This window comes from Lycium ferocissimum, chromosome 4 (genome assembly GCF_029784015.1).
Source record: "Lycium ferocissimum isolate CSIRO_LF1 chromosome 4, AGI_CSIRO_Lferr_CH_V1, whole genome shotgun sequence".
NCBI lineage: Eukaryota > Viridiplantae > Streptophyta > Magnoliopsida > Solanales > Solanaceae > Lycium > Lycium ferocissimum.
The window spans coordinates 17,712,219-17,736,790 of NC_081345.1; the positions used below are offsets into that span (position 1 = coordinate 17,712,219).

At 32.5% G+C, this 24,572-nt stretch overlaps 1 protein-coding gene across 1 annotated transcript; it reads left to right on the forward strand.

Moving 5' to 3' along the window:
- Positions 1–5,696: 5,696 nt before the first annotated feature.
- LOC132051666 (uncharacterized) lies at positions 5,697–13,419 on the forward strand. The gene is made up of 5 exons (XM_059442834.1): positions 5,697–5,977; positions 8,623–8,884; positions 8,971–9,167; positions 10,314–10,501; positions 12,741–13,419. The coding sequence occupies exons 1-5, from the start codon at positions 5,883–5,885 to the stop codon at positions 13,025–13,027; spliced, it is 1,029 nt and encodes a 342-aa protein (XP_059298817.1). The 5' UTR covers positions 5,697–5,882; the 3' UTR covers positions 13,028–13,419.
- Positions 13,420–24,572: the final 11,153 nt, after the last annotated feature.

Consider the following 24,572-nt stretch of genomic DNA (forward strand, 5'->3'; position numbering starts at 1 on the left):
AAAAAAATTTGATCATAATTGATTGGATTTGATTTTAGCTAAAAAAGTCAAATCGAATCGCATCGAATCGAATCAAATCAATCCGTTATTACATTTATTCAATTTAAATATTTTATACATTAAAATATTTATTTGTAATGTAATTTAAAAATATTTTTTAAATTTTTTCGTAGTTTTTTAGTCTATTATCATATTATTTCAAGCTTGAGCTTAAAATTTTGAATGTCAATGAGTTTTATATCCCATGGATGTTAGTAACTCAAAGAAAGTCCAAAAAGAAAATCCAAAAAGAAAATCAACTCAACACTAATGCTAGCAAAAGAAATTCAATTCTACGACTAGGAATGACAATAATGTTGAATATCTATTCTTTAATTTTGCATAATTGATTTAGAGAGTGAAAACACATAACTTAATTTTTTTCTTTGTGTTGTAATTAAAACTTATTAGCCGTATTTATTTTAGCATAACTTAGTATTTTTAGATTATGGTCATTTTCTTTATGGCTTATTAATAAGCAATATTTTTCTTAACCGATTTTATTATCTTTTTTGTTGAATATTTTAATACAATGTCATCACTCATATCACATTTTTTGTTATTTTTTTAAGAAACACCTTAATTATATAGTTGTATCTTACTAGGAATAAAGAAATATTTGAAGTAGAAGTTATATTGTTTGTATGAAGACTTTTCCGGGAAAAAATCTGAAAAATCCTAGAAAACCGAATAACCCGAGGTTGAAAAATTGAATTTTTTTAGTTTGGTTTAGTGTATAAATTTAAAAACCCTACACAATTGGTTTGGTTTGGTATTTTAAAAATTCGAACCAACCCGGTTCATGTACACTCTTAGATATGGTTATACAGAAATGAGTGACATATTTGTATTATTACAATAATTAGGAGAATGAAGGAAAAATTGCTCCAAAAAAATTGTTTGCACTCAACTTAGATAAGCGTAACTTAATTAACTTGAACCAGAATTGAGTTCATTGCAAGGTGACAACTAAATGCTGAAGTGAATAATTTTTATATACTAGTACTTCTCTAACTCAAAAATATAAAGTTCAGCTCGCAGTTTACGCAACCCAAGATCAAGTTTTAAGTAGCATTTATCAAAATTAATGGATTCAGCTTTTTCTAAAATTTCTCATCAAGTGCCCCCTAGTCCGCCAGTAATCCTTAAAAAGGTTAGAAAGAATTTCTTTTTCCAGTTTACTAATCTTAATTTGTTTACATAAAATAATTACTACATGTCTTTGCAGTTTGGGGAGGAGGAATAGAATATACTCCCTTCGTCCCAATTTATATGACACCATTTGACTTGACATTAAGTTAAAAAAAAAAACTTTTAAAATGTGTGGTCTAAAATAAGCTTTATATAAATTTGTAAGCAGAATCGTAAATTATCTCATAAAGTTAAATTATTTATAAATATAGGAAGATAATATTCTTTTTGAGACAAATTAAAAAAATAATGCACATAAATTGGGACAGAAGGAGAGAGAATTTGTGATGCAGAAAGTAGATTTTGCAGGGAAAAAGAAGATAAAAGCTGCGGCTAAGCTTAATTCTGAGGTAGGGTTACTTGAAGAGAGTTTTCATTGATTATGGAAGTGGATACTTACATCAGGTTTTGTACCAATTCTCAGTTGAGCATGAACAAAAGAGCACAACAAACTTATACGGAGTACACAATAATGATAAGCATAAAGGTGTCTGTGGGGTCGAATTACAAATATCAAAAGTAATCATTAACTTATTAGGGAATTAAGTGCTCAAATTAGAAACTTATTCCAGCTCCTAATTGTAACTTACTTTAATTATAATTGCACATTACTCAACTAAGGATAGTTGACTCAGAAAGTCATTCAATTTTATTTTCTAACTTAAAAGTTGTTCAACTATTGATATTTCATTCAGAAAGTCATGTAATCTATTTAAATGATTTTTTGATTAAAATTTGCTGACGTGAAATTTTTATTTAAAACTAATCATTTAAGAAATAAGAAGATACCCGTTTGGACCTTATTATTGACCTATCCCTCTTGACCCGACCCGCTAAAAATTTATTGACCAAGAGATAACGAATACAACTTACATAAAATGGGAAAAGGGTCAAAAATGCCCCTCTACTTTGGCAAAAGGGCTAAAAATATCTTACGTTACAAATTTGGATAAAAAATATCCTTCCTCTCATTAAAGTTTTCAAATATACCCCTATCTTTACGGAAATCCCCAAATCCCCAAAATAACCCTATTGCATTTTTAAACCCGCTCCATTTAAACCCGATCCAACTATAATAAAAACACATATGCTACCAACTTGTTCCCGAGTCCTACATCTGAACCCACTAGGCATAGAAGCGGGTAACCCATATGAGTTTTTTATTTAGTTGGATCAGATTTAAATAGAGCGGGTTTAAAAACGAAATCAGGTTACTTTGGAGATTTTCATTAAAATAGGGGTATATTTGAAAACTTTAATGATGGGAGGGATATTTTAGCCCTTTTTCCAAAGTAGAGGGGTATTTTTGATCCTTTTCCCTACACAAATTGACAAAACATATATTGAAAATCAATATCTTAATTCACACAAAAAATATATTGAAAAATCAATATCTTAATTCACAAATACATAAAAAAAGTACAAGTTTGTTATAATCTAATGGACAACTCTAGAACCTTATATGTACGCTAGATAGAATGTTCTAAACATTCATATTTGTTAATGTTATGTTTTGCCCCGCCATGGTTTGTCAAATGACAAAGCAGTTTACTGGCAGTATGATACTCGCAATCAAATTAGGATACAAGTTGCGTTACACAACTACTTCATTAAATGCTTGATATCATCTATTTTTAAAGCACCTGTCCTGTCTTGTTTAGTGACAGTGACTTTAATTTGTTAACGATTATGAGGCTTTGTAACATCAGTGGGTCATTTCAACTCTTGATTGGTACCTTTAATTGAACTAACGAGTCACTAATTATCGTATCACAATCTAGACTATTAGTATTATCTCAAAATAATAAAGAAGAAAAGACTCACGGTATAAATATTCAAACTCTATCGATAATTAATCTTCTAGCAAGTGGCAACCATATTTTCGATTTGAGTTGCCAAAATAAGTAGCAAGTATTAATTTTTATTTATCTTTAATTTATAGAGCATATTAAAAAGAGATAATTAATGGAGAACTATCACGTTTTTAACTATAACTTTCAAAAAAAGATAATAGGTATGACTCATATAATAAGGGAAACCCTTGAAAATATATCCACTTTAGAAAGGAAACCTTCTTATAAACTACTCTGGAAAAAAGACCACCAGAAACTAACAAAAGGGAAGGTAAACGTAAAAGAAAGGATCCGCCTGCTCAAAGGAACGGATCCTCATCATAGATCATGAGACTGAAGGAAATAAGGAAACATCAATGGCTATCAAAGGTTCAAGTCACCTCACGAATTCTCGAGAAAAACTGAAGAACGAACTAGAAGGCATATGCACCACCCTCCATGAAGAACTTGTGAAAAAGAGGGCCCGACGGAATGAGCTAGTCAACCTCAAAGACATAGTCACCGAGGCTATAAAAAGAATAGATTCTCAAAATCGCCAACCTCCAGGCACGTCAATTACTCTAATAGGCAACTGCCAAGACACAAAAAGAGAATAAGAGACTAACCTGAGGACAAGAGAGTTTGAAAAAGTAAATACCAAGAGTAAGAGAAGTACATAAATAAGGAGGTGAAACCAATCAGAGGAAAAATCACGAAAAAAAATATCTTCAATAGAAGAGACAAATAAAGATCTGCACCTCCTAGAAGGAGAAGTATGCTTAGATGGGCCAAAATGTATCTAGTACATTCCTTACCTCATTAATGAGGATTTAGGCTTGTCTGGGTTGGTTCCAAACCCACCCTAAACTATCACGTTTTCGTACTTAAATTATTACGTATGTTATTCCCTGAACGACCCCCTTGCTCATTATATGTTATGTAAGTGTGTTCATCCTCCCAAATACTTTTTAAAAAAAATGTCAAGTGACACTTCACGTGATAATTTTTTTCCTTCAGATTTCGTTTAAATTATTAATGGTTTTACTTTTAACTTCAACTCTAATTAAATAAGTAAAACTAAAGAAACACAAAAGTTAAAAGTAGAGAGGAATTAAAAGTTAAAGTGATACAAGAAAGGTTGAAGAGAAAAATATAAGGGACACCACTTTTGTCCCATTTCGCAGAGATGTCTCTGGCGGTAAAGACATTGATGCAGACCGGTTCTCATTTGGTTTGATTTCACAGTGATTTCATTTTATGATCTTTGACTTTTGTCGTGTCTACGGTTGAAAGGTGTGAATCAAATATCATGAAAAAATGCCCTAAACTTTGAGAGGTTGAAGAACATATCTGCATATTCACATGTTCTTTTTATGTCTTTTCCTCTATTTTCCTTAGTTCATGTGGCTTAATTAACCGTTATAAAAGCCACGTAGATGAGATTTTTTGCCCCTCACACGTCTGTTAAGAGGTGGTTACACACTCTTTGTCCATCTGTCAAACCAAGGGGTTATAGTACTTCAAAGTTGTAGTTTAGAGGGTAACGTAAAATAGATATATAGTTTAAGTATGAAATTAATAAAAATGTAATAGTTTAGTTTTAGCACCTGAAAATTATAATTTTAGGGAGTATCCTAAACTAGATAGTTTAAAGCGAAACGAATAAAAATGTGATAGTTTAAAGGGATTTTGATCCATTATCTCTATTAAATACCATGAAACGGTATCAAAAGAGGAGTAGAAACAATAGAATAACCTGAGTAGGAATCACATTGATAGAGCTCGAAGGCACTTCTTAGTATAAAATTTCTACATCAGTATTTTCATAGAACGATTACACATGCAATTCTTGTAGTACTTGTATTAGAGATTTGTTTTTGAGAAGTAGAGGGAATTATAAGTGGAAGGTGCTTTTGGAACTCACAAAAATAGTATTCGGGAAAGCGTTTGCTTGAAAATTTGACAAAGAGTTTCGGTTCCCGGTGCCTTTATTAGGGAATGCTTTGCCTCTTACATTCAAGTCTTCACTCACATTCAAGTCCTCAATATTCAGGGAGTGTTTTCTCTCCACATTCAAGTTCATCTAGGTATAGAATCACCTTTGTTAAAGAGTGTTTTGCCTCCCAACGAGGGACTTTCCTGCGCGAATTCAAATTTAATCAAACTCCACTATAAATATTTAGGACCCGTTTGACCATGAGAATTTTCCACTTTTTTCCGTAATTTTTTTTCACTTTATTTCAAAATCAGCATTTGGCATTGAAAATTCCAAATACAACTTGAAGTTGTATTCGGAAAACACCTAAAACGTTATTTTCATCTTTTTCACTTTCGGTACATTTAAACAATTAAATTTCTTTTAAACAAAAACTATAACAAAACACAACTCTATCTTTAACTTCAATTTTAAAATTCAAAATATAGTGAGAAATATTTGGAAGTATATTTTGGAAAATTTGTTTTTTCAACCGAACAAAGATTAAAAAAAAAAAAAAAGTTTTTATTTTCCCAAAAAACTCTTTCCTCAAATTTTACAAAGATATACGACACCTAAGATAGTCACACGTGGCATGTGGTGAAACGCCAGAGAGAGTGATAATCACGAGATTCTGGTCTTCGCTCACCTCACTTATCAACTCTCTCACTCTTGGTTGTGTTCACGTCCTTCATTCATCACCTCTTCAATTATTTTGTATATAAAAAATTCACTTACTATGCTACCTGTTACTTTCATCCCTTCATTTTAATTCTTCTTTCAACTCTTCTATTTCTTTTTTTCTTTTTTTTTCTCCTTTTGACTTTCATTTCTCACCATTTCCGATGGAAAAATGTCGTTTGCTTCTGTTACTTGCCGTAATTTCTTCTATTTTCCGGCTTCTCCATGCTACCGACGGTGATGCTGATCCGATTTACAAGTAATAATTTCACCTTTAATTCATGCTCAAGTAGTCTCTAGCTAGCTTATTGTTGTTTCTCAACTATCGATTTACTATGTTAGCCTCTGAAATATATATATATATATATATGTTTGATTTTTGTCTGGTAATTTAGCAGCAATTGACACAGCTTGATTTACTGAATGAATCACTAAGCGATTAATGGTGGCTCGATGAAATTAGTGGCCTAAAGCTAATTTTTAATAAGAGACCTATGTTTTTTTCCCCTATTGTTTATAGTGTATGTATCCTTAATAACATAAAGTCTTTGATTTCATGTACAAAACACTGTTAAATACCTTTTCGTTGTTTCTGAACTACTATCAATTTACTAGTGGTTGATACTTTCTAAGCTTTCTTATTGTTGTTTCTGAAGTATCAATTTACAAGTGGTACTCTCTCCGTCCTAATTTATGTGGCACCATTTGACTAGGCACGAAGTTTAGGACTTTTGGAATTTGTGGTCCAAAACAAGTCTTAGATAATTGTGTGGTTGTAAACCATCTCATTAAGTATAAAAGGGGAAATTTTAAGTTAAATTTTATAAATATGGATATATGACATTTTTTTGGACAGATTAAAAAGAAAAGCGTGCCACATAAATTGGGACAGAGGGAGTACTATGTTAGCCTCCAAAATATATGTTTAATTTTTGTGTGGTAGATTATGTAATTCATAACTTTGGGGAATTAGCAATTGGCACAGCTCGATTTGCAGTATGAATCCACTAAACAATTGAATTGGAAAAAGAAGTGCTTTGTGCGGAGGAAAGTTTTTAAACGTAGGAAAAGCATTTTTTGGAGTCATGTTGGGTATAAAAGTAGGTGACATATGGTAAATTTATGAGGCGGAGGATAGAGTAGGAGGTTAGTATTTTCGGGTTAGTTTGGATATTAAAGAGTGATAATAATGTTAAAGTTCAAGTTGAAATAAGTGATATGGAGTAAGTTTTGGGATATTTTTCACTCTTTTGGTAGAAACATTTTCCGTCATACCAAACACTGCTAAACTCCTTTTCTGGAAATTAAAGCCCTTTTCTTTATTCCTGACATATCGCGATACATTATTTTCTTAAATTGATAAATGAGTCATTGGGAATTAGAGGTGAGGTTGCTTATCACTTGATTAGTGTATGCTTGCGCATACATATGGGAGATAGAGAGTAGCCTATGTATTGTTGAAATCTACATTTTAAGGAGAAATACAATGGTCAATGATTTATTAGCTTGTGCTAAAAATCTATATATTTCTTCGGCCGTGGAATTTGCGTCCTTGCTAATCGAAAGAAATGGACTTGGATTTCTAGAGTAACCTGTGGAATCAATTGATCTTTCTTGTTGAAAGTCAAAAACCTTGTATATTGTGCGTTACACTCCATTTGGATCATTAAAGATTTAACCATGGATTAAAATGCTCTGTGGTCAAGGAACCTGTTACTATTGAGAACTTTTTCTTTTTCCAAATAAGCACCAATTAGACACAACTTCAACCACATAGATATTCTTTAAGAGCTTCTATCTCTTGACCTTTGGATTGAACTTCCTAAAATTACAAGTCATACAACTGAGTGATGTCGAATGATGGCGGTGTTTGGAATAAAAAAGGGTTAAAGTTTGGTTTTGTTTTGGTTTATGTTTTGAGAAATAATGTGTGGTTTGTTTGGTTCTGGAAGAATTGCATGTGTCATGTTGGAAGATTTATTTTTGGAAGGAATATTTGGTCTTTACTCTTTTTGGGGTTTCCGGAGGAGGTAACAGCATTTCCGCAAAAACAAAATCAGTGAAAACAGTTTTTTATAGGCCCAACAATTCAAACCAATATAGGTTGGATCAGGAAAGTACGCTATAACCGATTTAGACTGTGTATCTATTAGGCATCTTTCGATCATGTTCTTCTTAGTATGGACCAGATATTAATTTTCCACAATATTTTATCTTATGGAGTGAATTGATGCCAGTGAGCTGCTTTTTTACTTCATAAGGTTACAAATTAGGAGAGGCACCGTCAGGTCCTCTAGAACTGTGGTTAGTTGCGGACCATTACTCGTAACAAAGATCCACATATTTCAAAATTGAACATTACTTTACAATTGTAACATTTGACTGTTAGAAGGCCCACATAACCTAGGCTACTATGGCTTCTACAGTCCAAAACCCAACCGAAGTATGAATAGCCGCAGAAGCTTCAAAGATCAAGAGTGATCCCAAGAACCAGTGATAACTGAGGGTCCATTATGTTTTGACCAGACAATTGATCATGGATGTGCTAAGCTCATTTTGGATGTGGAACATGACGAGTAACAGCTATTTATTCTCACATGTATAAAGTTAATGTAATTTTCTGTTTATGTTCTAGAAATTTCCAGACAGAATCATGAACTGTAAATGGCAGTATATGCATATAAAACATACTTTTTGAAGATTTTTAAGCTTCTAGCCACCCTCTGGACTATGGTATACTTAAGATTATTGCAATCACCTAGTAGGGCATTGCTTTCGTTCCTGGTAATAGTTTTATGGGATGGATTTTGATTGAAATCCGAGTATCTGCTTGTTTTCTGCTGCAATATTTTTAGTGCGACTCTGTTTCATGACTTCTGATCATTGAATTTATTGGTTTCACAGAGCATGTGTTGGTCACTGCAAGGAGACTGGATGTATGGGGGAAAAATGCTTTCAACATTGTAACTTCTCTTCTGGGGAAAAACCAATTGATGGTCCATGGTACCTACAGGAACCACTTTATCTGAGATGGAAACAGTACGACTGCCTTAGTGATTGTCAATACCACTGTATGCTTGCCAGAGAGGAAGAAAGGCAGAAACTTGGTCTTAAGCCTATCAAATATCATGGGAAATGGCCATTCCGGCGTGTCTATGGGATCCAGGTTCTTCACAAAGTTAGATTAGTTTGTTTACTACATCTAGTATCTGATATAATTCATTCATCTTAACACAGTCTTCTCCGAACCAGGAACCTGTTTCTGTGGCTCTCTCTGCCTTTAACCTTGCTATACAATTCCATGGATGGGTATCCTTTTTTATCCTAGTGAACTACAAGCTACCTTTTAGCCCAAAGAACAAGCCATATTATGAATACACCGGCTTGTGGCATATTTATGCAATTTTATCAATGAACGCTTGGATCTGGAGTGCTGTTTCCCATAGTAGGTGAGTTTCCATTCTTTTTATTTCTTTCTGATTAGTAACCCTTTCCTACTGTAAACTGCATAAATTTAGTTTAAGCTGACATCAAGTGGTTTGAAACTGTCTTCTGAAGTTGTGGTAGTTCCCATTTTTTTAGTATAGGCTTCTCACTAAAAATGTTGTTACAGGAAACTGTACGAGTTTCTTCTATTTGTAGAAACTTTCTCCGTTGCTCGTCGATTTCCGAATGATGTTGCGTGCCATCAGATATCATATGTGACTACGATGCTGCTGCGAATAACTTTGGTTTATGAGGAGTGAAAATGACAATTATGCCTTTTGCATTTTTATTTATAATTGGAATGTAACAGGGTAGCACTGTTTGGTGCATGTAAATCTTGTTTTTTCTGAGGAGTATTTTTTTTTATGAATTGTGTGACTTCCTCAGTAAGCTTACACTAGGAGAGACAGGACACTTATATTTAATTAAATGACTCCCTCCATTACATTTTTATGGCACTATTTCCTTATTAGGCCGTTCTGAAAAATGACAGCTTTCTAAATGTGGAAAAAATAATTTAATTTCCCATTTTACCCAATGACAAGTTTTTACTGCCACAGAAATATTCGGTATATTCAAGATCACAAGTTTCAAAATTCTTATTAGCCACACAATTGTTATGGCATATTTAGGACCACAAGTTTCAAAAGCTTCCTTTCTTTCTTAAAGTTCGTGCTCAGTCAAACTACGACATATAAATTAAAATGGAGGGAGTATGTCTTAACATGTCCCTGCAAGTGGTTTCCTGATTTTTTTCTTTGGTGAAACACGTGGAAGTACCTTTAGTTAACAGATCGTGGTAAAACTTGAGCCAAGGATCTTTTCTGCTGTGATACCATGTTGAATTGTATTATCATTTCATCTGGGCTTAAGTTATTAAAGAGGGGACACTTTTGTTATTCAGTTAGGCCTTAGCACTTTCTAATTCTAACTGTTGTTTAAGACTTCCTACATTTGTAACTTTTCAGAAAAGTTACACAAGGGTCTTTGTTATAGTAATAACCATGTTGGGTAACTGTGACACTATTCTTTGAGTCATTATGCTGCTTTGTTCTTGCTTACAGTTTCTCCTTTTTGATTGTCCTATAATGTTCTGGAATTAATTGCAGAGATGTAGAATTTACTGAGAAGCTGGACTATTCGTCCGTGGCTGCATTGGTTGGGTATTCTCTTCTTCTTGCTATATTGCGAGTCTTCAATGTGAGAGATGAGGCATCAAGGATAATGGTTGCTGCTCCCCTTGTTGCGTTTGTGACAACCCATATCTTGTATCTGAACTTTTATCAACTCGACCATGGTATGTCCCCTTTCAATATGACTTTCTGTTGAACAATGCATGACTGGTACCTTATTTCCTGCTAGGCCTGGAAACAATACATCAACTCCTTGGATAATTGTAGCATCATTTGTCCCAATTTGCTCTGGGTCAACACCTAGGATCTTTATATTTTCAACTTCTGCAGTATATTAAAAAATGCAAAAACTTGGTCCAGTAACTTCCTATAGTTTCTCTGTAAAAACATAATCAAGTGAATCGTGACTAGAGAGGGAGGCTGTAGATGTGGGTAGATGATTGAATTTACTTTCAAGTTATTATGCATGTCCTTTTGGATGTTGAGTAAAGAGTCATGAAGATTGTCAATGAATTGGATCTTAGGACAGGTAAAATGTTGCATCTTATTTTGTATCCAGTCTGCCTTGATAAGGTTGAGCGCTCTCACCAAGTTTTAATTTCTTTGTTTGTTTTGTTACAATTTATTTCATTATCAAACAAAACTCAATAACGAAAAACAACTTCTTTATTATAACTATATAACATATCTAACAAAAAAGTTTTTTAATTAAATATTTAACAAGGTTTCTCATGGGTCAATTTGGGCTAAATCGTAGGCACAAATTAGCCCAACTTCCAGATGGGGGCTGAATTTTGCAGGGTCAAGATGGGCTGACTTTTGCATGCCCCAGTTATTAACCCACCCAAACTTGGACTGGTTGGCGGGTCATGTTTTCATGGGCTAATTTTGCCGCCCCTTGTCCTGATGACGTAGCTGGATTCCACTTTTCAGAGTTCCTGAAACTGGCTTAGACTGCCTATCTTGCTTATCCTTGACCTTAACTTTCAGGTTATTTTGCGTTTCCTTTGGGTTGTTAAGTAGAGTGACAGAAGAATGGTAATGAATGACTATAGCTAAGAAAAACGTAAAAAAAGCTGCATCTTAGTGAATCAAGTTTGCCTTGATGAGGATGGTGTCACGCGGTTATCTTGTCTTGGGAGCAAGGACACGTGCGGATTGTTTTTATCATATATATTCAGATTTCAGCCACTAGCGAAACAAAATAGAAATTACTCAAACAAAGAAAAAGTAGACCTGAAATTCAATTTGTTCTTTAGTCATTTAACAGTTATTGAATCTATGAGTTGAATGTTCAATTGCTATCATGAAGTGTTTGATATAAAAAAGCAAACATGTTGTTGAGTGGAAACTACTCTATCAAGAGTAGTAAAAGGCTAATTGAAGGAGTTCTTTCTCTGCTGATTGTCCATTTTTATCCTCTACCACTATAAGATTCAGTTTGTCCACGCATATGTTGTCAAGTTGCCATTTTGACTCTCCATAAAACAAATTCATGTTTCTAGATATACTTTGAATAAATTTTCGAACATCTGCTGCAATACTAATATTTCCCTTTCCCCTTTTTGATAGTGGTGCACTACTGATGCTTCTTGTAAAGCATGTGTACTGTGACCATGACATATACAGTAATCACAACAACAACAACATACCCAGTCTAATCCCACAAGTAGGGTCTGGAGAGGGTAGAGTGTACGCAGATCTTACCCCTACCTTGGCAGGTAGAGAGGCTGTTTCCGATAGATCCCCGGGTCAAATTTAAGCAGAAATACGGCAATACGAAAACATAAGTAGCAACAATGTCAGGATAGTAAGAATACTAAAGTAGAAGCGACAACAAGTAGTAATAGAAAACTGAGAATAAGAAATACGAGAATACTAAAATAAAAATGACGAAAATAATACTGATCCTACTGGAAAGGAAAATAATACTTATACAGTAATCACAATTTTAGAAAATACAAGGCACTATAAAATAGACGTTACATCTTAAAAATCGGGACAGAGGTGTCTAATATTGCATCACCTGTCGTCAAACTTTAGGTCATCTTGCTTTGGTACATTAATAATAACATTGGACTGTCACCTTTTTTCATTTCCTTGTTTACCTTATCAAATACTAATATGACCTTGCACCTGGGTTGGGAGGGGGATTGGTATAGAGAGACAGAGAGAGCTGAGATGTGTATAGAAGCTACCTTTTTTTGTCTTTTTCTTGACCAACTTCAGACACATTGAGGGAACATTTTTGGTGGTCAAATTAGTGCCCCATGTGTCATGTGGTCAATCATAGTTGCAGGGACCCTTAAAATTACTGATTATGTTTAAGTGGTAGCTCTATTTGTCATGAATTTGTTACATGATATGAGGCGTGGAAACTGAAGTTGTCAGATTACCTTGCAGGATTAAACATCAAGGTCTGTGTTGCTATGACAATGCTGCAGTTTGTCTTATGGGCGGTCTGGGCAGGTTTTACTCGCCATCCATCACGCTGGAAGTTGTGGCTTGTGGTGGCTGGTGGAACCCTTGCTACACTCCTTAAGATATATGAGTTTCCTCCCTATATGGGATATGTAGATGCTGATGCTTTATGGCACGCTTTCGCCATTCCTCTGACCTACTTGTGGTGGAGTTTTGTAAGGGATGATAGTGAATATGGAACAACAACTGTCATCAAGAAAGCGAAGTAGAATGAGAAGCATATTGTAATTGGTAAAAGGTGTCCAAAGTGATTTCCATTCAGGTCTTTGTTAGTTTTTGGTTGGTTGGCTCTTTTTTCTTGCATGTACGCATTTTTTGGAAATGCTTGGCCATGCGAGTTTCGCTTTTTCCAACTTCAGTAGGACTAGTTCAGATGCATTTTTTGATTTGCACATCTTTCTCCAATGGTCTTGTTGTAAAACGTATCTGAAGTTGTACTTATGTGATCTGTAGCTTGTATTCTATACATTCATATTCAGGGAGTTGTTCTTACCTTGGGCACAGCATGCAGTCATTTTGAGCTCCTTGAGAGAATTAGTTAAGAGTGGTTTCTGTAATTTTAAATGGTGTGGGATATGTGTTAATTTTGGAGTTCCCAGTGCTTATAGTTTAAACTAGTTTCTTGGACATGTGCGTTGCAGGTGTATTTCATGATTGTTAGATATCGTTTGAATTCTTAAGTTTTGTTAATGCTGAATACATATTCAACTTAACAATATTCTTGTTTCTTTAGAAAATGTTTCAACGACATATAACTTACATATGAAATATGAACAATGTCGGGAGTGGCGGAGCTAGGATTAGAACTAAGGGGGTTCAAAAATATAAAGAAATAGATAAACAAAGTTGCCAAGGGGGTTTAATATTTGCTATGTATACATAAAAAAATATTTTTCACCTTATATATACAGTGTAATTTCTCGCAGAAGGGGGTCCGGATGAACACCCTTGGCCCTTACTGGCTCCGCCCCTGAATGTCGGTTGTAAATGCAAGTACATCACATGTAGAAGTTTTTGCCTTGTCTTTAAGAAACCATAGTCTTCTTTCCCTTTCAATCGCATTCATATCGAGAAGTTGTCGTCTAACAAAAATAACATTTTGTGGATACTATACAAAAATCCGATGATTATTTAGTAATTAAGTATCAAGGTACAAAAATTCAATTCTACAAATTTAAACAGCGGAAACGAAAATTCACTACTTTCAAGTTGAACAAGACTTTTACATACACTTAAATAAATAACACCCATTCTACCTACAATTATGATGCAATGAACCGACTTCATTCTTCTGTTCCATTACAAATGTAAACTTGCATTTTATGGTCAATAAAATAGTGATAAATATGTAATCGGATGCTCAAGAGGTAGAAGACCAGATCTATGAAGATTGTGATAAACTATAAATAAAGTAATGCTAATACCCTTGATTTGGATAGAGTGTTGATAGAAGTTCCTATTTGCCAGTTGTTGTGAACGATATTGGCCCGAAGGGCACGCTTGGAGGTATTGTTAAGATGGGCCTGGACTAGTATTTGTAAAGTAGCCCAACACTAAATTAAGTGGCCTTGTATGGGATCCGGGGAGATAAATAGCAACTGGTTGGAGCAAAATAGGTTATGCGTATGGTTACGAAGAAACTATCTTTTTTCCTCTCATCCCCTTTTTCAGATTCTAACTTCTCATCCCATTCTTATCTCCATCCTAAGTTACTTGATTTCAGTATTTCTCATTGTAATTCAATAGTTTGAGTGTTATAATTATAATTTGGCTATCAGTGATTATATATATTTGTGCTGACATTTGCTATTACTTTTATGCTTTTAGAGGTACCAAACCTCTTGTCTGTACATCCTCTCTCGTTTTAATTGGGCTAGTTTTCTCAGTGGGTTTAGGAGAGAAATATTGCGCTGCATATTCAATTCAAGTTGTTGTGTTCGATATTAGAGCAGAGACTGACGTGCCAACAAGAAAGTCGCTGGATGAGAAAATGACTGTCCCTTGGATTGTTTTTTGGACTGCTGGCACTTACTCAATATGTACTCTTTGGTACACTAATCTACTTCCTTTCTACGAGGACACACTATCCATCATTCTAGTGTTTTCAACCACTTCAAGAATCTGGTACATGACCTTGAATTTGCACAAATCAATTATTGTCCTGAATTCTTATGAGAAGTTGGCTCAAGAAATTAACAATGAGCTTCAATCAATGCTCTGGATTGGAAAGCAAAAGGGTGGATATGTGCTGCATCGAAGTTATGTTATTGTTATCATACTCCCCCTTAATGGAATTGAAGCGGAGAAGTATGTTCCACTTTATGAGTGTGATATTCTTTCATCGTTGCTATTGTTCTACTCGAATCTTGAGGACAAAGTTCTTTTTGAGGACGGGAGTATTGTTGTGAACATATTGGCCCGCAGGGCATGCTTGGAGGTATTGTTAAGAATGGGCCAGGACCAGTATTTGTAAAGCAGCCCAACACTGAATCAAAAAATTACGCAGATTGTCCTTCTTTTGGGGTGGTCTTTAAATGTTGCCCCTCCTATTTGTGGTCTTTAAGTTTTGCCCTTCGCTTGAAAAATGGCCTTATATTTGAGGTTCTGGGTTCGAACCCCCGCTCAGACATAAATTAAAAAAAAAAAATAATATTACAAGGCAAGACTTGGGTCACGTGTATGCCGAACCCGGCATACACTTGTTAAGGAATAACCAAAATTATGCCGGACCCGGCATACTTATACCTTCTGGGCAGACTTTAAGTTAAGCCTTAACTAAAAGTCTGCCCAGAAGGCAGAATTTTTCCTTAAGACATAGTTTAGTTATGCCTTATGGGGCAGACATTTAGTTAAGGCATAACTAAAAGTATGCTCCATAAGGTATAACCTTTCCTTAAGACATAGACTTTGCCTTATAAGGCAAACTTTTAGTTATGGCTTAAGGAAAAGTTCCGCCTTATGGGGCATACTTTTAGTTATGCCCTATGGGGCAGACTTTTAGTTAAGACATAAATAAAAGTATGCCCCTAAGGCGACACTTTTCCTTAAGGTATAAACTTTGTCTTATAATGCGGAACTTATAGTTATGCCGGATTCGGCATAACTTTAGTTATTTTTAAAAAGTGTATGCCAGGTCCGGCATACACTCGACCCAAGCCTTGCTTTGAGATTTTTTTTTTTTAATTTATGCCAGAGCGGGAATTCGAACCCAGAACCTCATGATTTCTACGCGAAGCTCAGGATTGCAACGCGAAGGGCAAAAATTAAAGACCAACATTTTGAGGGGCAAAAACTAAAGACCATCCCAAAGGAAGGGCAATCCTGCGAATTGCCCACACTAAATTAAGTGGCCTTGTATGGGATCCGGGTTGATAAATAGCAACTGGGTGGAGCAAAATAGGTTATGCGTATGGTTATGAAGAAACTATCTTTTCCTCTCATCCTCTTTCTCAGAGTTTTAACTTCTCATTTCCATTCTTATCTCTATCCTAAGTTACTTGATTTTAGTATTTCTCATTGTAACTCAGTAATTTGAGTGTTATAAGTGTAATTTGGCTGTCAGTGATTATACATATTTGTGCTGAGAATTCTGGTTTGCTACACCAGTCGAGATAAAAAAATTTCAGAGTTCCGCCGTGAGATCTAACCATAGCTAATGTCTGGTCCAAGATTTCCAAACATTTTAACTTCTCTCTAAAATATTTGTTAGGATCATGATGAACTTGGCATGCTGTTTCTTCGAATATGTTGGCAAGAAATCTTCTTGTGAATAGCTGGTTAAAAAATGAAAAGATTTTGCCTTAATAAATAGTGTTAACACGTTTTATCTTGCAATTTTTTTTTTTTTTTTTTGCAATTAAAGTGGTTAATTATGAGGAGGCTTTTGCCTTTCTTTTTAGCCGGTATTGTATATATCTCTACAACATTAATTATATGTATTACTGAAAGTTGAAAAGATCTCCAAAATATTACTCCCTCCGTTCACTTTTACTTGTCCACTATAGACTTTGCACGCCTCTTAATAAATAATAAATGAAGTGCATAATTTACGATCTCATATTAATTGATGTATAGTCTTAATGGTTTTGGAAAATGATTTGGAATTAGTAAATAATGCTAAGGGTAAATAGGAAAAATAAATTATTTTCTCTTGATATGCGCAAGTGGACAAGTAAAAATAAAAATCTATATTTAGAATAAAGAGACAAGTAAAAGTGAATGGAGGGAGTAATTAGGAACTTTAAAGGTTGAGTATTACTATTAGAATCTGAAAGCAATTTTGATACATTGAGCAATTTTTTTTTTTAATACATTGAATGAATACTCTGTAGTAAGTTGAATGCACCCGGCCAGTTATTGGTCTATTTATCTCATTTCATTTTAATAAAATATTATTACTAATTTAATGTAAATTTAATTTTTACTGACAGATCAAAGCTTCTATTGTTAGGTCAATTATGAAGTAAGAGTTCAAGAGAAAAGAAAAAGAGGGAGAAACGTTGTCTCAATAATTAAGATAAACCATTTTTTCTAATTCACTGATACTATTAATGCCAAGAGGGTATGTACATGAACACAATTAACACGTATATTGTATATTAACATAAGAACAACAATTCAACTCCCAAAAGAAGTTAATCTAGCAATTATGATCGTTAATAGCAAATGCCTAAAATTAATACATACGATGAACGTGATATATAGATTAACTACTTCTTTTTCTTTTTTCTTTTTGATTTTTTAAAGGGTATATTTACATATTTGTACCAAAACATTATTAAAGTGGTGTTTATTGGAAGGGCAAAAATGTCATTCAACTTTTAATGGACATTTTGATAATTCAACTTTTCCACTTAGGATCTTCTCACTTTTAGAATAGTATTATGATATTCAATTGGTCATGTTGCTGGCATTGTATCTAATCGTTTCCAAGGCCCCAATTTTACCACTATATCTATCTATCTCTGTCTTCAGGCTCATAAAACTGGATTGGAGCATCACTTGATTTCACTTGTTGGATTTTTGCTTTGCAAGGGGAGACACATGGATAGCGTAGATCGTTCCCACATAGAAAGTTAGAATTATACTTTTCGAGTTGTGTTAGTGAGAAGATGAAAAAAAAAATAGTACTCCCTTCGTCCCAATTTATGTGATGTTTTTTGCTTTTCGAGATTCAATTTGACCAAACTTTAAAGCTAAAAGATTAACTCAATATTTTAATATTAAAATTTATATATTTTAAAACTAGATAAAAACATACTATTGTTGCAACTTTTCTCAAATTAATTTGGTGAAAATATACAAAGACTTTTACTGTGTACAACAAATTTATATAGTTAGTTACATAAATGTCATAAGCATCTTTTCATAAAGAGCAGAATTTATGTGACTTTTAGCATATACATAAAAATCTGCATCACTATTAATCAATCAAATATCCCACAAAATTAGGGACTCATATTTATACCTTTCTTCTCCATCCAACTTCTCTCTCCTATAATATTCATTCCTTTAATCTCGCTTATTTATACTTTTCTTCTTTTCATTCTAACTGGTATAGTACCCGCGCGATGCGCGGAAAGTCTCAAGAGGAAAAAATTTATAAGAAATTATTGTCATTTTTAAAAAAAAGAAATTATTATCTTATTTGCTTGATCATATTAAAAATTTATTATTTTATCAATTGTGAAATTTAAACCATTTGATTCATAATAGTTTATTAGAAGACTGCATTAACAGCTACAACTATAGATAATGCTGAAATTTCTCAATCACCATAAAAAGTTACTTGATAATTGTATTTTTAGGTCATAATTTAATTCTATTTTTAGTGTACATTAGATCATGATGTTTTAACCAAATGTTTAATTTTATTTTGTTTAAATGAAATAAATATATCATACATTCATCCACTAATTTTTGTTTGTTCCCCATTTTTCTTTATTACACTTCCACCGCTTAAAAGTAGTCACATTTTTCTTTGACATAATATCATTTAACACTACGTTATGATTTAGTTTCGTCCGAATTATAATCAGAGAAGCTCATTTAGTTAGAGGTTTATTTTTATAAGAAGATGAGGAAGTCCAACTTAAAGACTAAAAGGGTGTTTGGCTTATAAGTTGGTTAAACTGGTTTATTATCACTTTTTAGATTATCTACTCGTTTGGTAAATATCAAAGTGATTATAAGCCAAATCAGCCAAAAGTCAGAAGCTAGTCATTCCTAACTTTTGATTTTTCAGCTTATAAGCACCTGTAGTTTGACGAAATATTTTACTATTTTATCCTTAACATTTTTTGTGATTCTTAAAATATCTTTTACAAAACAAATCGATCCATCTCACTATACTCTATAATTTTTAACAACTTCAGGCTATACAGAGATGCTAACTAATCATAATTTATGTTTCTTAGTTAAGCGGATAACGATATTCAAAGCAAAAACTCAAACCAAGAATTTAATATCTTCCAACCATACATCAAGGAGAGAACTAAAAAACTTACAATAAAGAAGAAAAAGAGCAAAACTGTTTAAATTCACTTGAATGATTTCTGACATCATATCAGCCACAAGCCCATAATTGCATGATATTGTTAGCAATAGGAATATAGATTGAATCTTCATGCCACATCTCCAACCAACTTTGCCTTTCCTAACAGCGAAGCCAGTGAACCTCGTGAAGTTTTTTTTTTTTTTTTTTTTCTTTCTTCTTAATCACAAAGCAGTTTCTGATTTAGTGAGGGGAAGTTATAAAATCGTGATGAGAAGTTGTAATCAGTTTTAAATATAAAAACCTCAATTAGATAAGGATTTGGATCAATTCAAGTTCAAAAAAGAAAAAGTAAAATGAGCGGAAAAAAATTTCTTTTGTATATTTCCAATATTTTTCGTGTTTTTTTTGTTAAATTAAATAATTAAAATCACAATGTTCCATATTTGAGATATTATGAAATCTTATCATTTACAACGTTCCATGTCTTTAAAAAAATATTTTACTTTGAATTCAAACCCTCAAAATTTAGGATGTGGAAAATGATAAAAATCTCTAAATTTCACTAAGTTTATATAGTTATGGAAAATCTATAATTTTATAATAAGATTTTTTTAAAAAGATTTGTCCTAAAATTTGCTATGAAGGAGGAGGCAAAAAACGTGTTTTACTGAATTTACAAATGATAAAAGCTTAAACGTGCATGTGGTGGGGAATGGGTTAGTTTACTTTTCTTCCCTTTTTCTTTTGTCTTTTTATTTTTTATTCAGATATTTTATCTTCTAATTTAAATGCTTTATATTATACTTAGTCTATTAGATAGACTATAAAATTTTGGCTTAAAATTGTCAAGTAACTTTTTGTTATTAATGTACGATTTGGTTAAACTTGTAAACGACTCTTCTTTTTTTGTGTGCGTAGGTATAGAAGACATAAATATAGATACTAATTAAAATGTATTACTGATTTAATTTTAAAAAGTAATTGAAAAAATCTGCAATTTTTATCCTAATTCTTAGCAACTTTGTCCTAAAAGTCAGAGGCGAATCCAAGATTTCAAGAGGATGGGTGCACCATTGCTTTTAATATAAGATATTAAAAACGTTAAAGGCCAATCTTGGATTAAACCCAAAGACTTAACAGGTGCTCCACCCGGTCCAGTTTGACTATGTGTTCCTTAAATTAATATTAGACATATTTTAACGATTATATACATAATATACCGAATTTAGTCGGGTGGCCATATATGGGTTCACGTGACCCATTTTTTTACATACATTCGTCCCTGCTAAAAGTGCCAAGTGGCTTATTCTTATGATGCCACTTGAATTAGTTAATTAGTTAATAATTTACTTGCTTAATATTGCAAGGTATGCAACTGCTCAATTACGTGTTAAGATATTGAAATTGGTTTATAAGTTTTTTAATTTATTTTATCTCAATTCAAATTCAAATGAATAAATAGATTAACTTAATTCAGGAACGTGTTTGCTATAAAGAAGGAGACAAAATGGTGCAAACATTTATTACGTGTTAAGCTATTGAAACTGGTTTATAAGTTTTTTAATTTATTTTTATCTCAATTCAAATTCAAATGGATAAATAGATTAACTTAATTTAGGAACGTGTTTGCTATAAAGAAGGAGACAAAATGGTGCAAACATTTAGGATCATTCACAACCAAACAACTGATTTTCAATTCAAAATCATCATCATCATCATTATGTTAGTTCGATTTTGTTTTGATCAGTAAAGGTAGGATATATATGGATATAGATATAGATATAGATGTTATTATTATTATTATTATTATTATTATTATTAGTATTATTATTATTAGTTCGATTTTGTTTAGTAAAGGTAGGATATATATGGATATAGCTATTATTATTGTTGTTGTTGTCGTCGTCATTGTTATTATTATTATTATTATTATTATTATTATTATTATTATTATTATTATTATTATTATTATTATTATTATCAATTAATGATGATTAGAGATAAAAGATAATAATGAACAACAGAAGTGATAAACATCCGTTAATTACTGAATATGAAACATAAATATAAATACTAATTTGTTTTTCTTTTCATTTTTTTTTTAACATTGTCCTAAACTTCTAATAGTTAATTAGTTATTAACATTGTCCTATAATTAATGATGATTAGAGATAAAGGATAATAATGAGAAAAAAAAAAAGAGAAGTGATAAACATCAGTTAATTACTGAATCTGAAACATAAATATTCAATATTAATTTCTTTTTCTTTTCAAGTTTTTTATAACATTGTCCTAAACTTCTAATAGTTAATTAGTTATTAGTTAGTAGTTAATTAGTTAATAAGTAACATGTGGCTTTTTCTGGTGATGACACTTGGCTTAATGTGGTGCTTTTTTCCTTGGCTTTTAATAATACTAATATACATACCCGCGCGATGCGCAGATTGTTTCAAAGAGAAAAAGAGCAGAAAGAGATCATTGTAATAATCTTAGCTTTAAGTTCTGATCACGTTGAATAATGCTAACATATTAAGAAATTATACTGACACAACATCGTAACAACATGAATGAAGTTGAATCGCAAAAAATTTGAATTCACCTTAAATATCTTAGTGATGCCCACAATTCAATTTTCTAATTGCCTAATGCACCATCATCATGAGGTTTCCGAATCTACACAATTTGAAATAAGTTGGGTGTTCATTATTCTTGATTTCAAATGATGTATTTTCAAGCACTTATACCTATAAATAGAAATAAAAAACTGTTTTACACCAGAAATATAAACAGTATGAAAAACATCTTGTTCGTCACAAAAGATAATTGCTAGAAATAAAATAAAAATTTGACATTTAACCACATATACTTCTTCAAAATCACTAATGACTTCGAGTATTATATAATGCATCTGACTGGTCCTTGAGGTCATCAGGATTATAATTTTTCCACGTAACAACGCCACCTATATTCTAAATCAAGCCCTCATCTAACCAAATTATATAATAAAAATATAACTTAAGGATTTTAAAACATAAAAGGACTAAATGTTTTACTTTCCAAAATTTTGCAATGTGTATACCTTTGGTATCTCTTTGTCCATCCGATCAACACAGCTTTAAGACACATATTGCAGATTTTATATATATATATTATCAATCTTATTACAGACTAACATCTTTCTATGGTATATATAGTTTTTGCTTCATTACTGATCATTTCTTCAAACAATATACAATCTTTTATACTTGTGGGGTTATATCACAATAAGATGATGCAACACAGACCTGATAATTATTATGGACGTACTCCAAAGGATGAAGGAACCTCTAGAAAACAATATTGTTCATTGTCAAACTTCCGAAGGGATTTTTGAAAGTAAATAATATCCCCATCTTCTAGCCACAAAGCTAGAATAAAGCACAAAAACTTTTAATGCTAAAAGATCAAAGAAACAAAAAATATTGAAAGAAATCGACTACACAAACAAATACATAAGACCCCAAAGGTGGCTACTGTCAATTAATTGTACATACTTGACGGCCACGAAATCTCAGCTTTCTGTCTATATGTTCACACATCACATTGGGTTAGAAATTTATTTCACTCTCCTCAATTTTAATATAGACAAAGGCGTTACGCGAATATTATTAGAAACAAATAACCGTTTCACAATATGATCTTGCTCGTTTGAGCATATTAAATTAGTTGTTATATCCACTTATCACATGCCATAGTGATTTTAATATATTATTTTAAATAACAACACTTTTCAAAATTAAAATAAAAACCACATAGTCATCAAAGGACTTTTTAAAGATATTTAGTACTAAATAATTCACTATTACATGTATGCAATATGTATACACTTATAGAGAATTGAATCAAAGAAACATGGTTAGACTATAGCTTTCATTTTCTCAAAATATATATATAAAATGTTAAGTGTCCTATTTTTCTCTCCTACAATTAGCTTGTACATGAAAGACCTTAAGACTACCCAACTATACATAAACTATAAACTGAAAAATCATTATAAATTCCGGTCTTGCATTCATATCAATTACCAATAACTAAATATAAACGGAAAGAACTAACTACAATGTAAATAAATATTTAAGCCAATAGGAATTACTACATATAGGAATTACTGCATTCTTTGGTCATAGTACTTTCTACCTTCAGAAACCCCATACCACAAAAATAAAGATGAGGCTTTTTTACCATTTTGAGATATTACCAACACATTGTGTGGAGGTAAAGATCCTCAATTCACCAGCCATTTAATTATCAATAGCAATCTAGAGAACTCTCAGAGTAAAATATGTGAAAGCATAGAAGACTTAAAAGAAAAAGTATATTTTTCATGTTACCAACCCATGTCCGCACTTTCTTTTATTCACATCACAAAAACAATGTCGATCCAATGTTTAACCAATTATCACAAGTATAAAATTCCACAGTACACAACTTTCTACTTTTTTCACTTTTGTTAATTTCCCTTGCAAATCTGGCTGCTTCTTCTTATTTATCAACTGCCAAAAATGCTGCTAGAATGGTGATCATCAAGCTTGTAGAATGGCAATATGCAGAGATCAGAATGCCACTGATCCAAGAAAACGACATCACTGCACTGGTCATGTATTGTGTTCCAAAATATTATATTTATGACCACAAAATTATGTACATGTCACTGTTTTTTCACTTCTATTAATAAGATAAAGATAAGAGTAATTAACAATGGGTTTTGGGCCCTCAAAAGGATTCAAGTGCAAGACACATTGTTCCTAAAGAAGTTGCCATAAAGCATTGAACCTACACTAAAGAATTAGTCACAACTAAAAGTGTCACAACCCTTTAGCATGCTTGAAGCAAATAATAGAATACTACATAGCACAGAAAGACAATGGAATAATTTTGAATTTTAAGTATTGAATCTTTTCTCTTAAATTCTGTATTTTTCAAGTTGTAATCAAGTTTTACATTTTAAATACACTTAGTTTTTTAATTTTTCAATAGTACAGTTTTCTAACAAAGGTTAATTTGGTTGGTCCTTTGTTATGTTTTGAAGCATAATATACTTAATGATAAATCAGTAAACATAGTTGTTTAACCCTAAATATGTAAGCAGTTAAATTTATATGCGGTGCCAAAGATATGCAGCTAAATTCAATTGAAGATTTGAGCAGAATGACATACGATGGAATGGTCAAAGAAATCAAATCTAACCAAATACCGGGTTCACAGGACCTCGGGTTGGG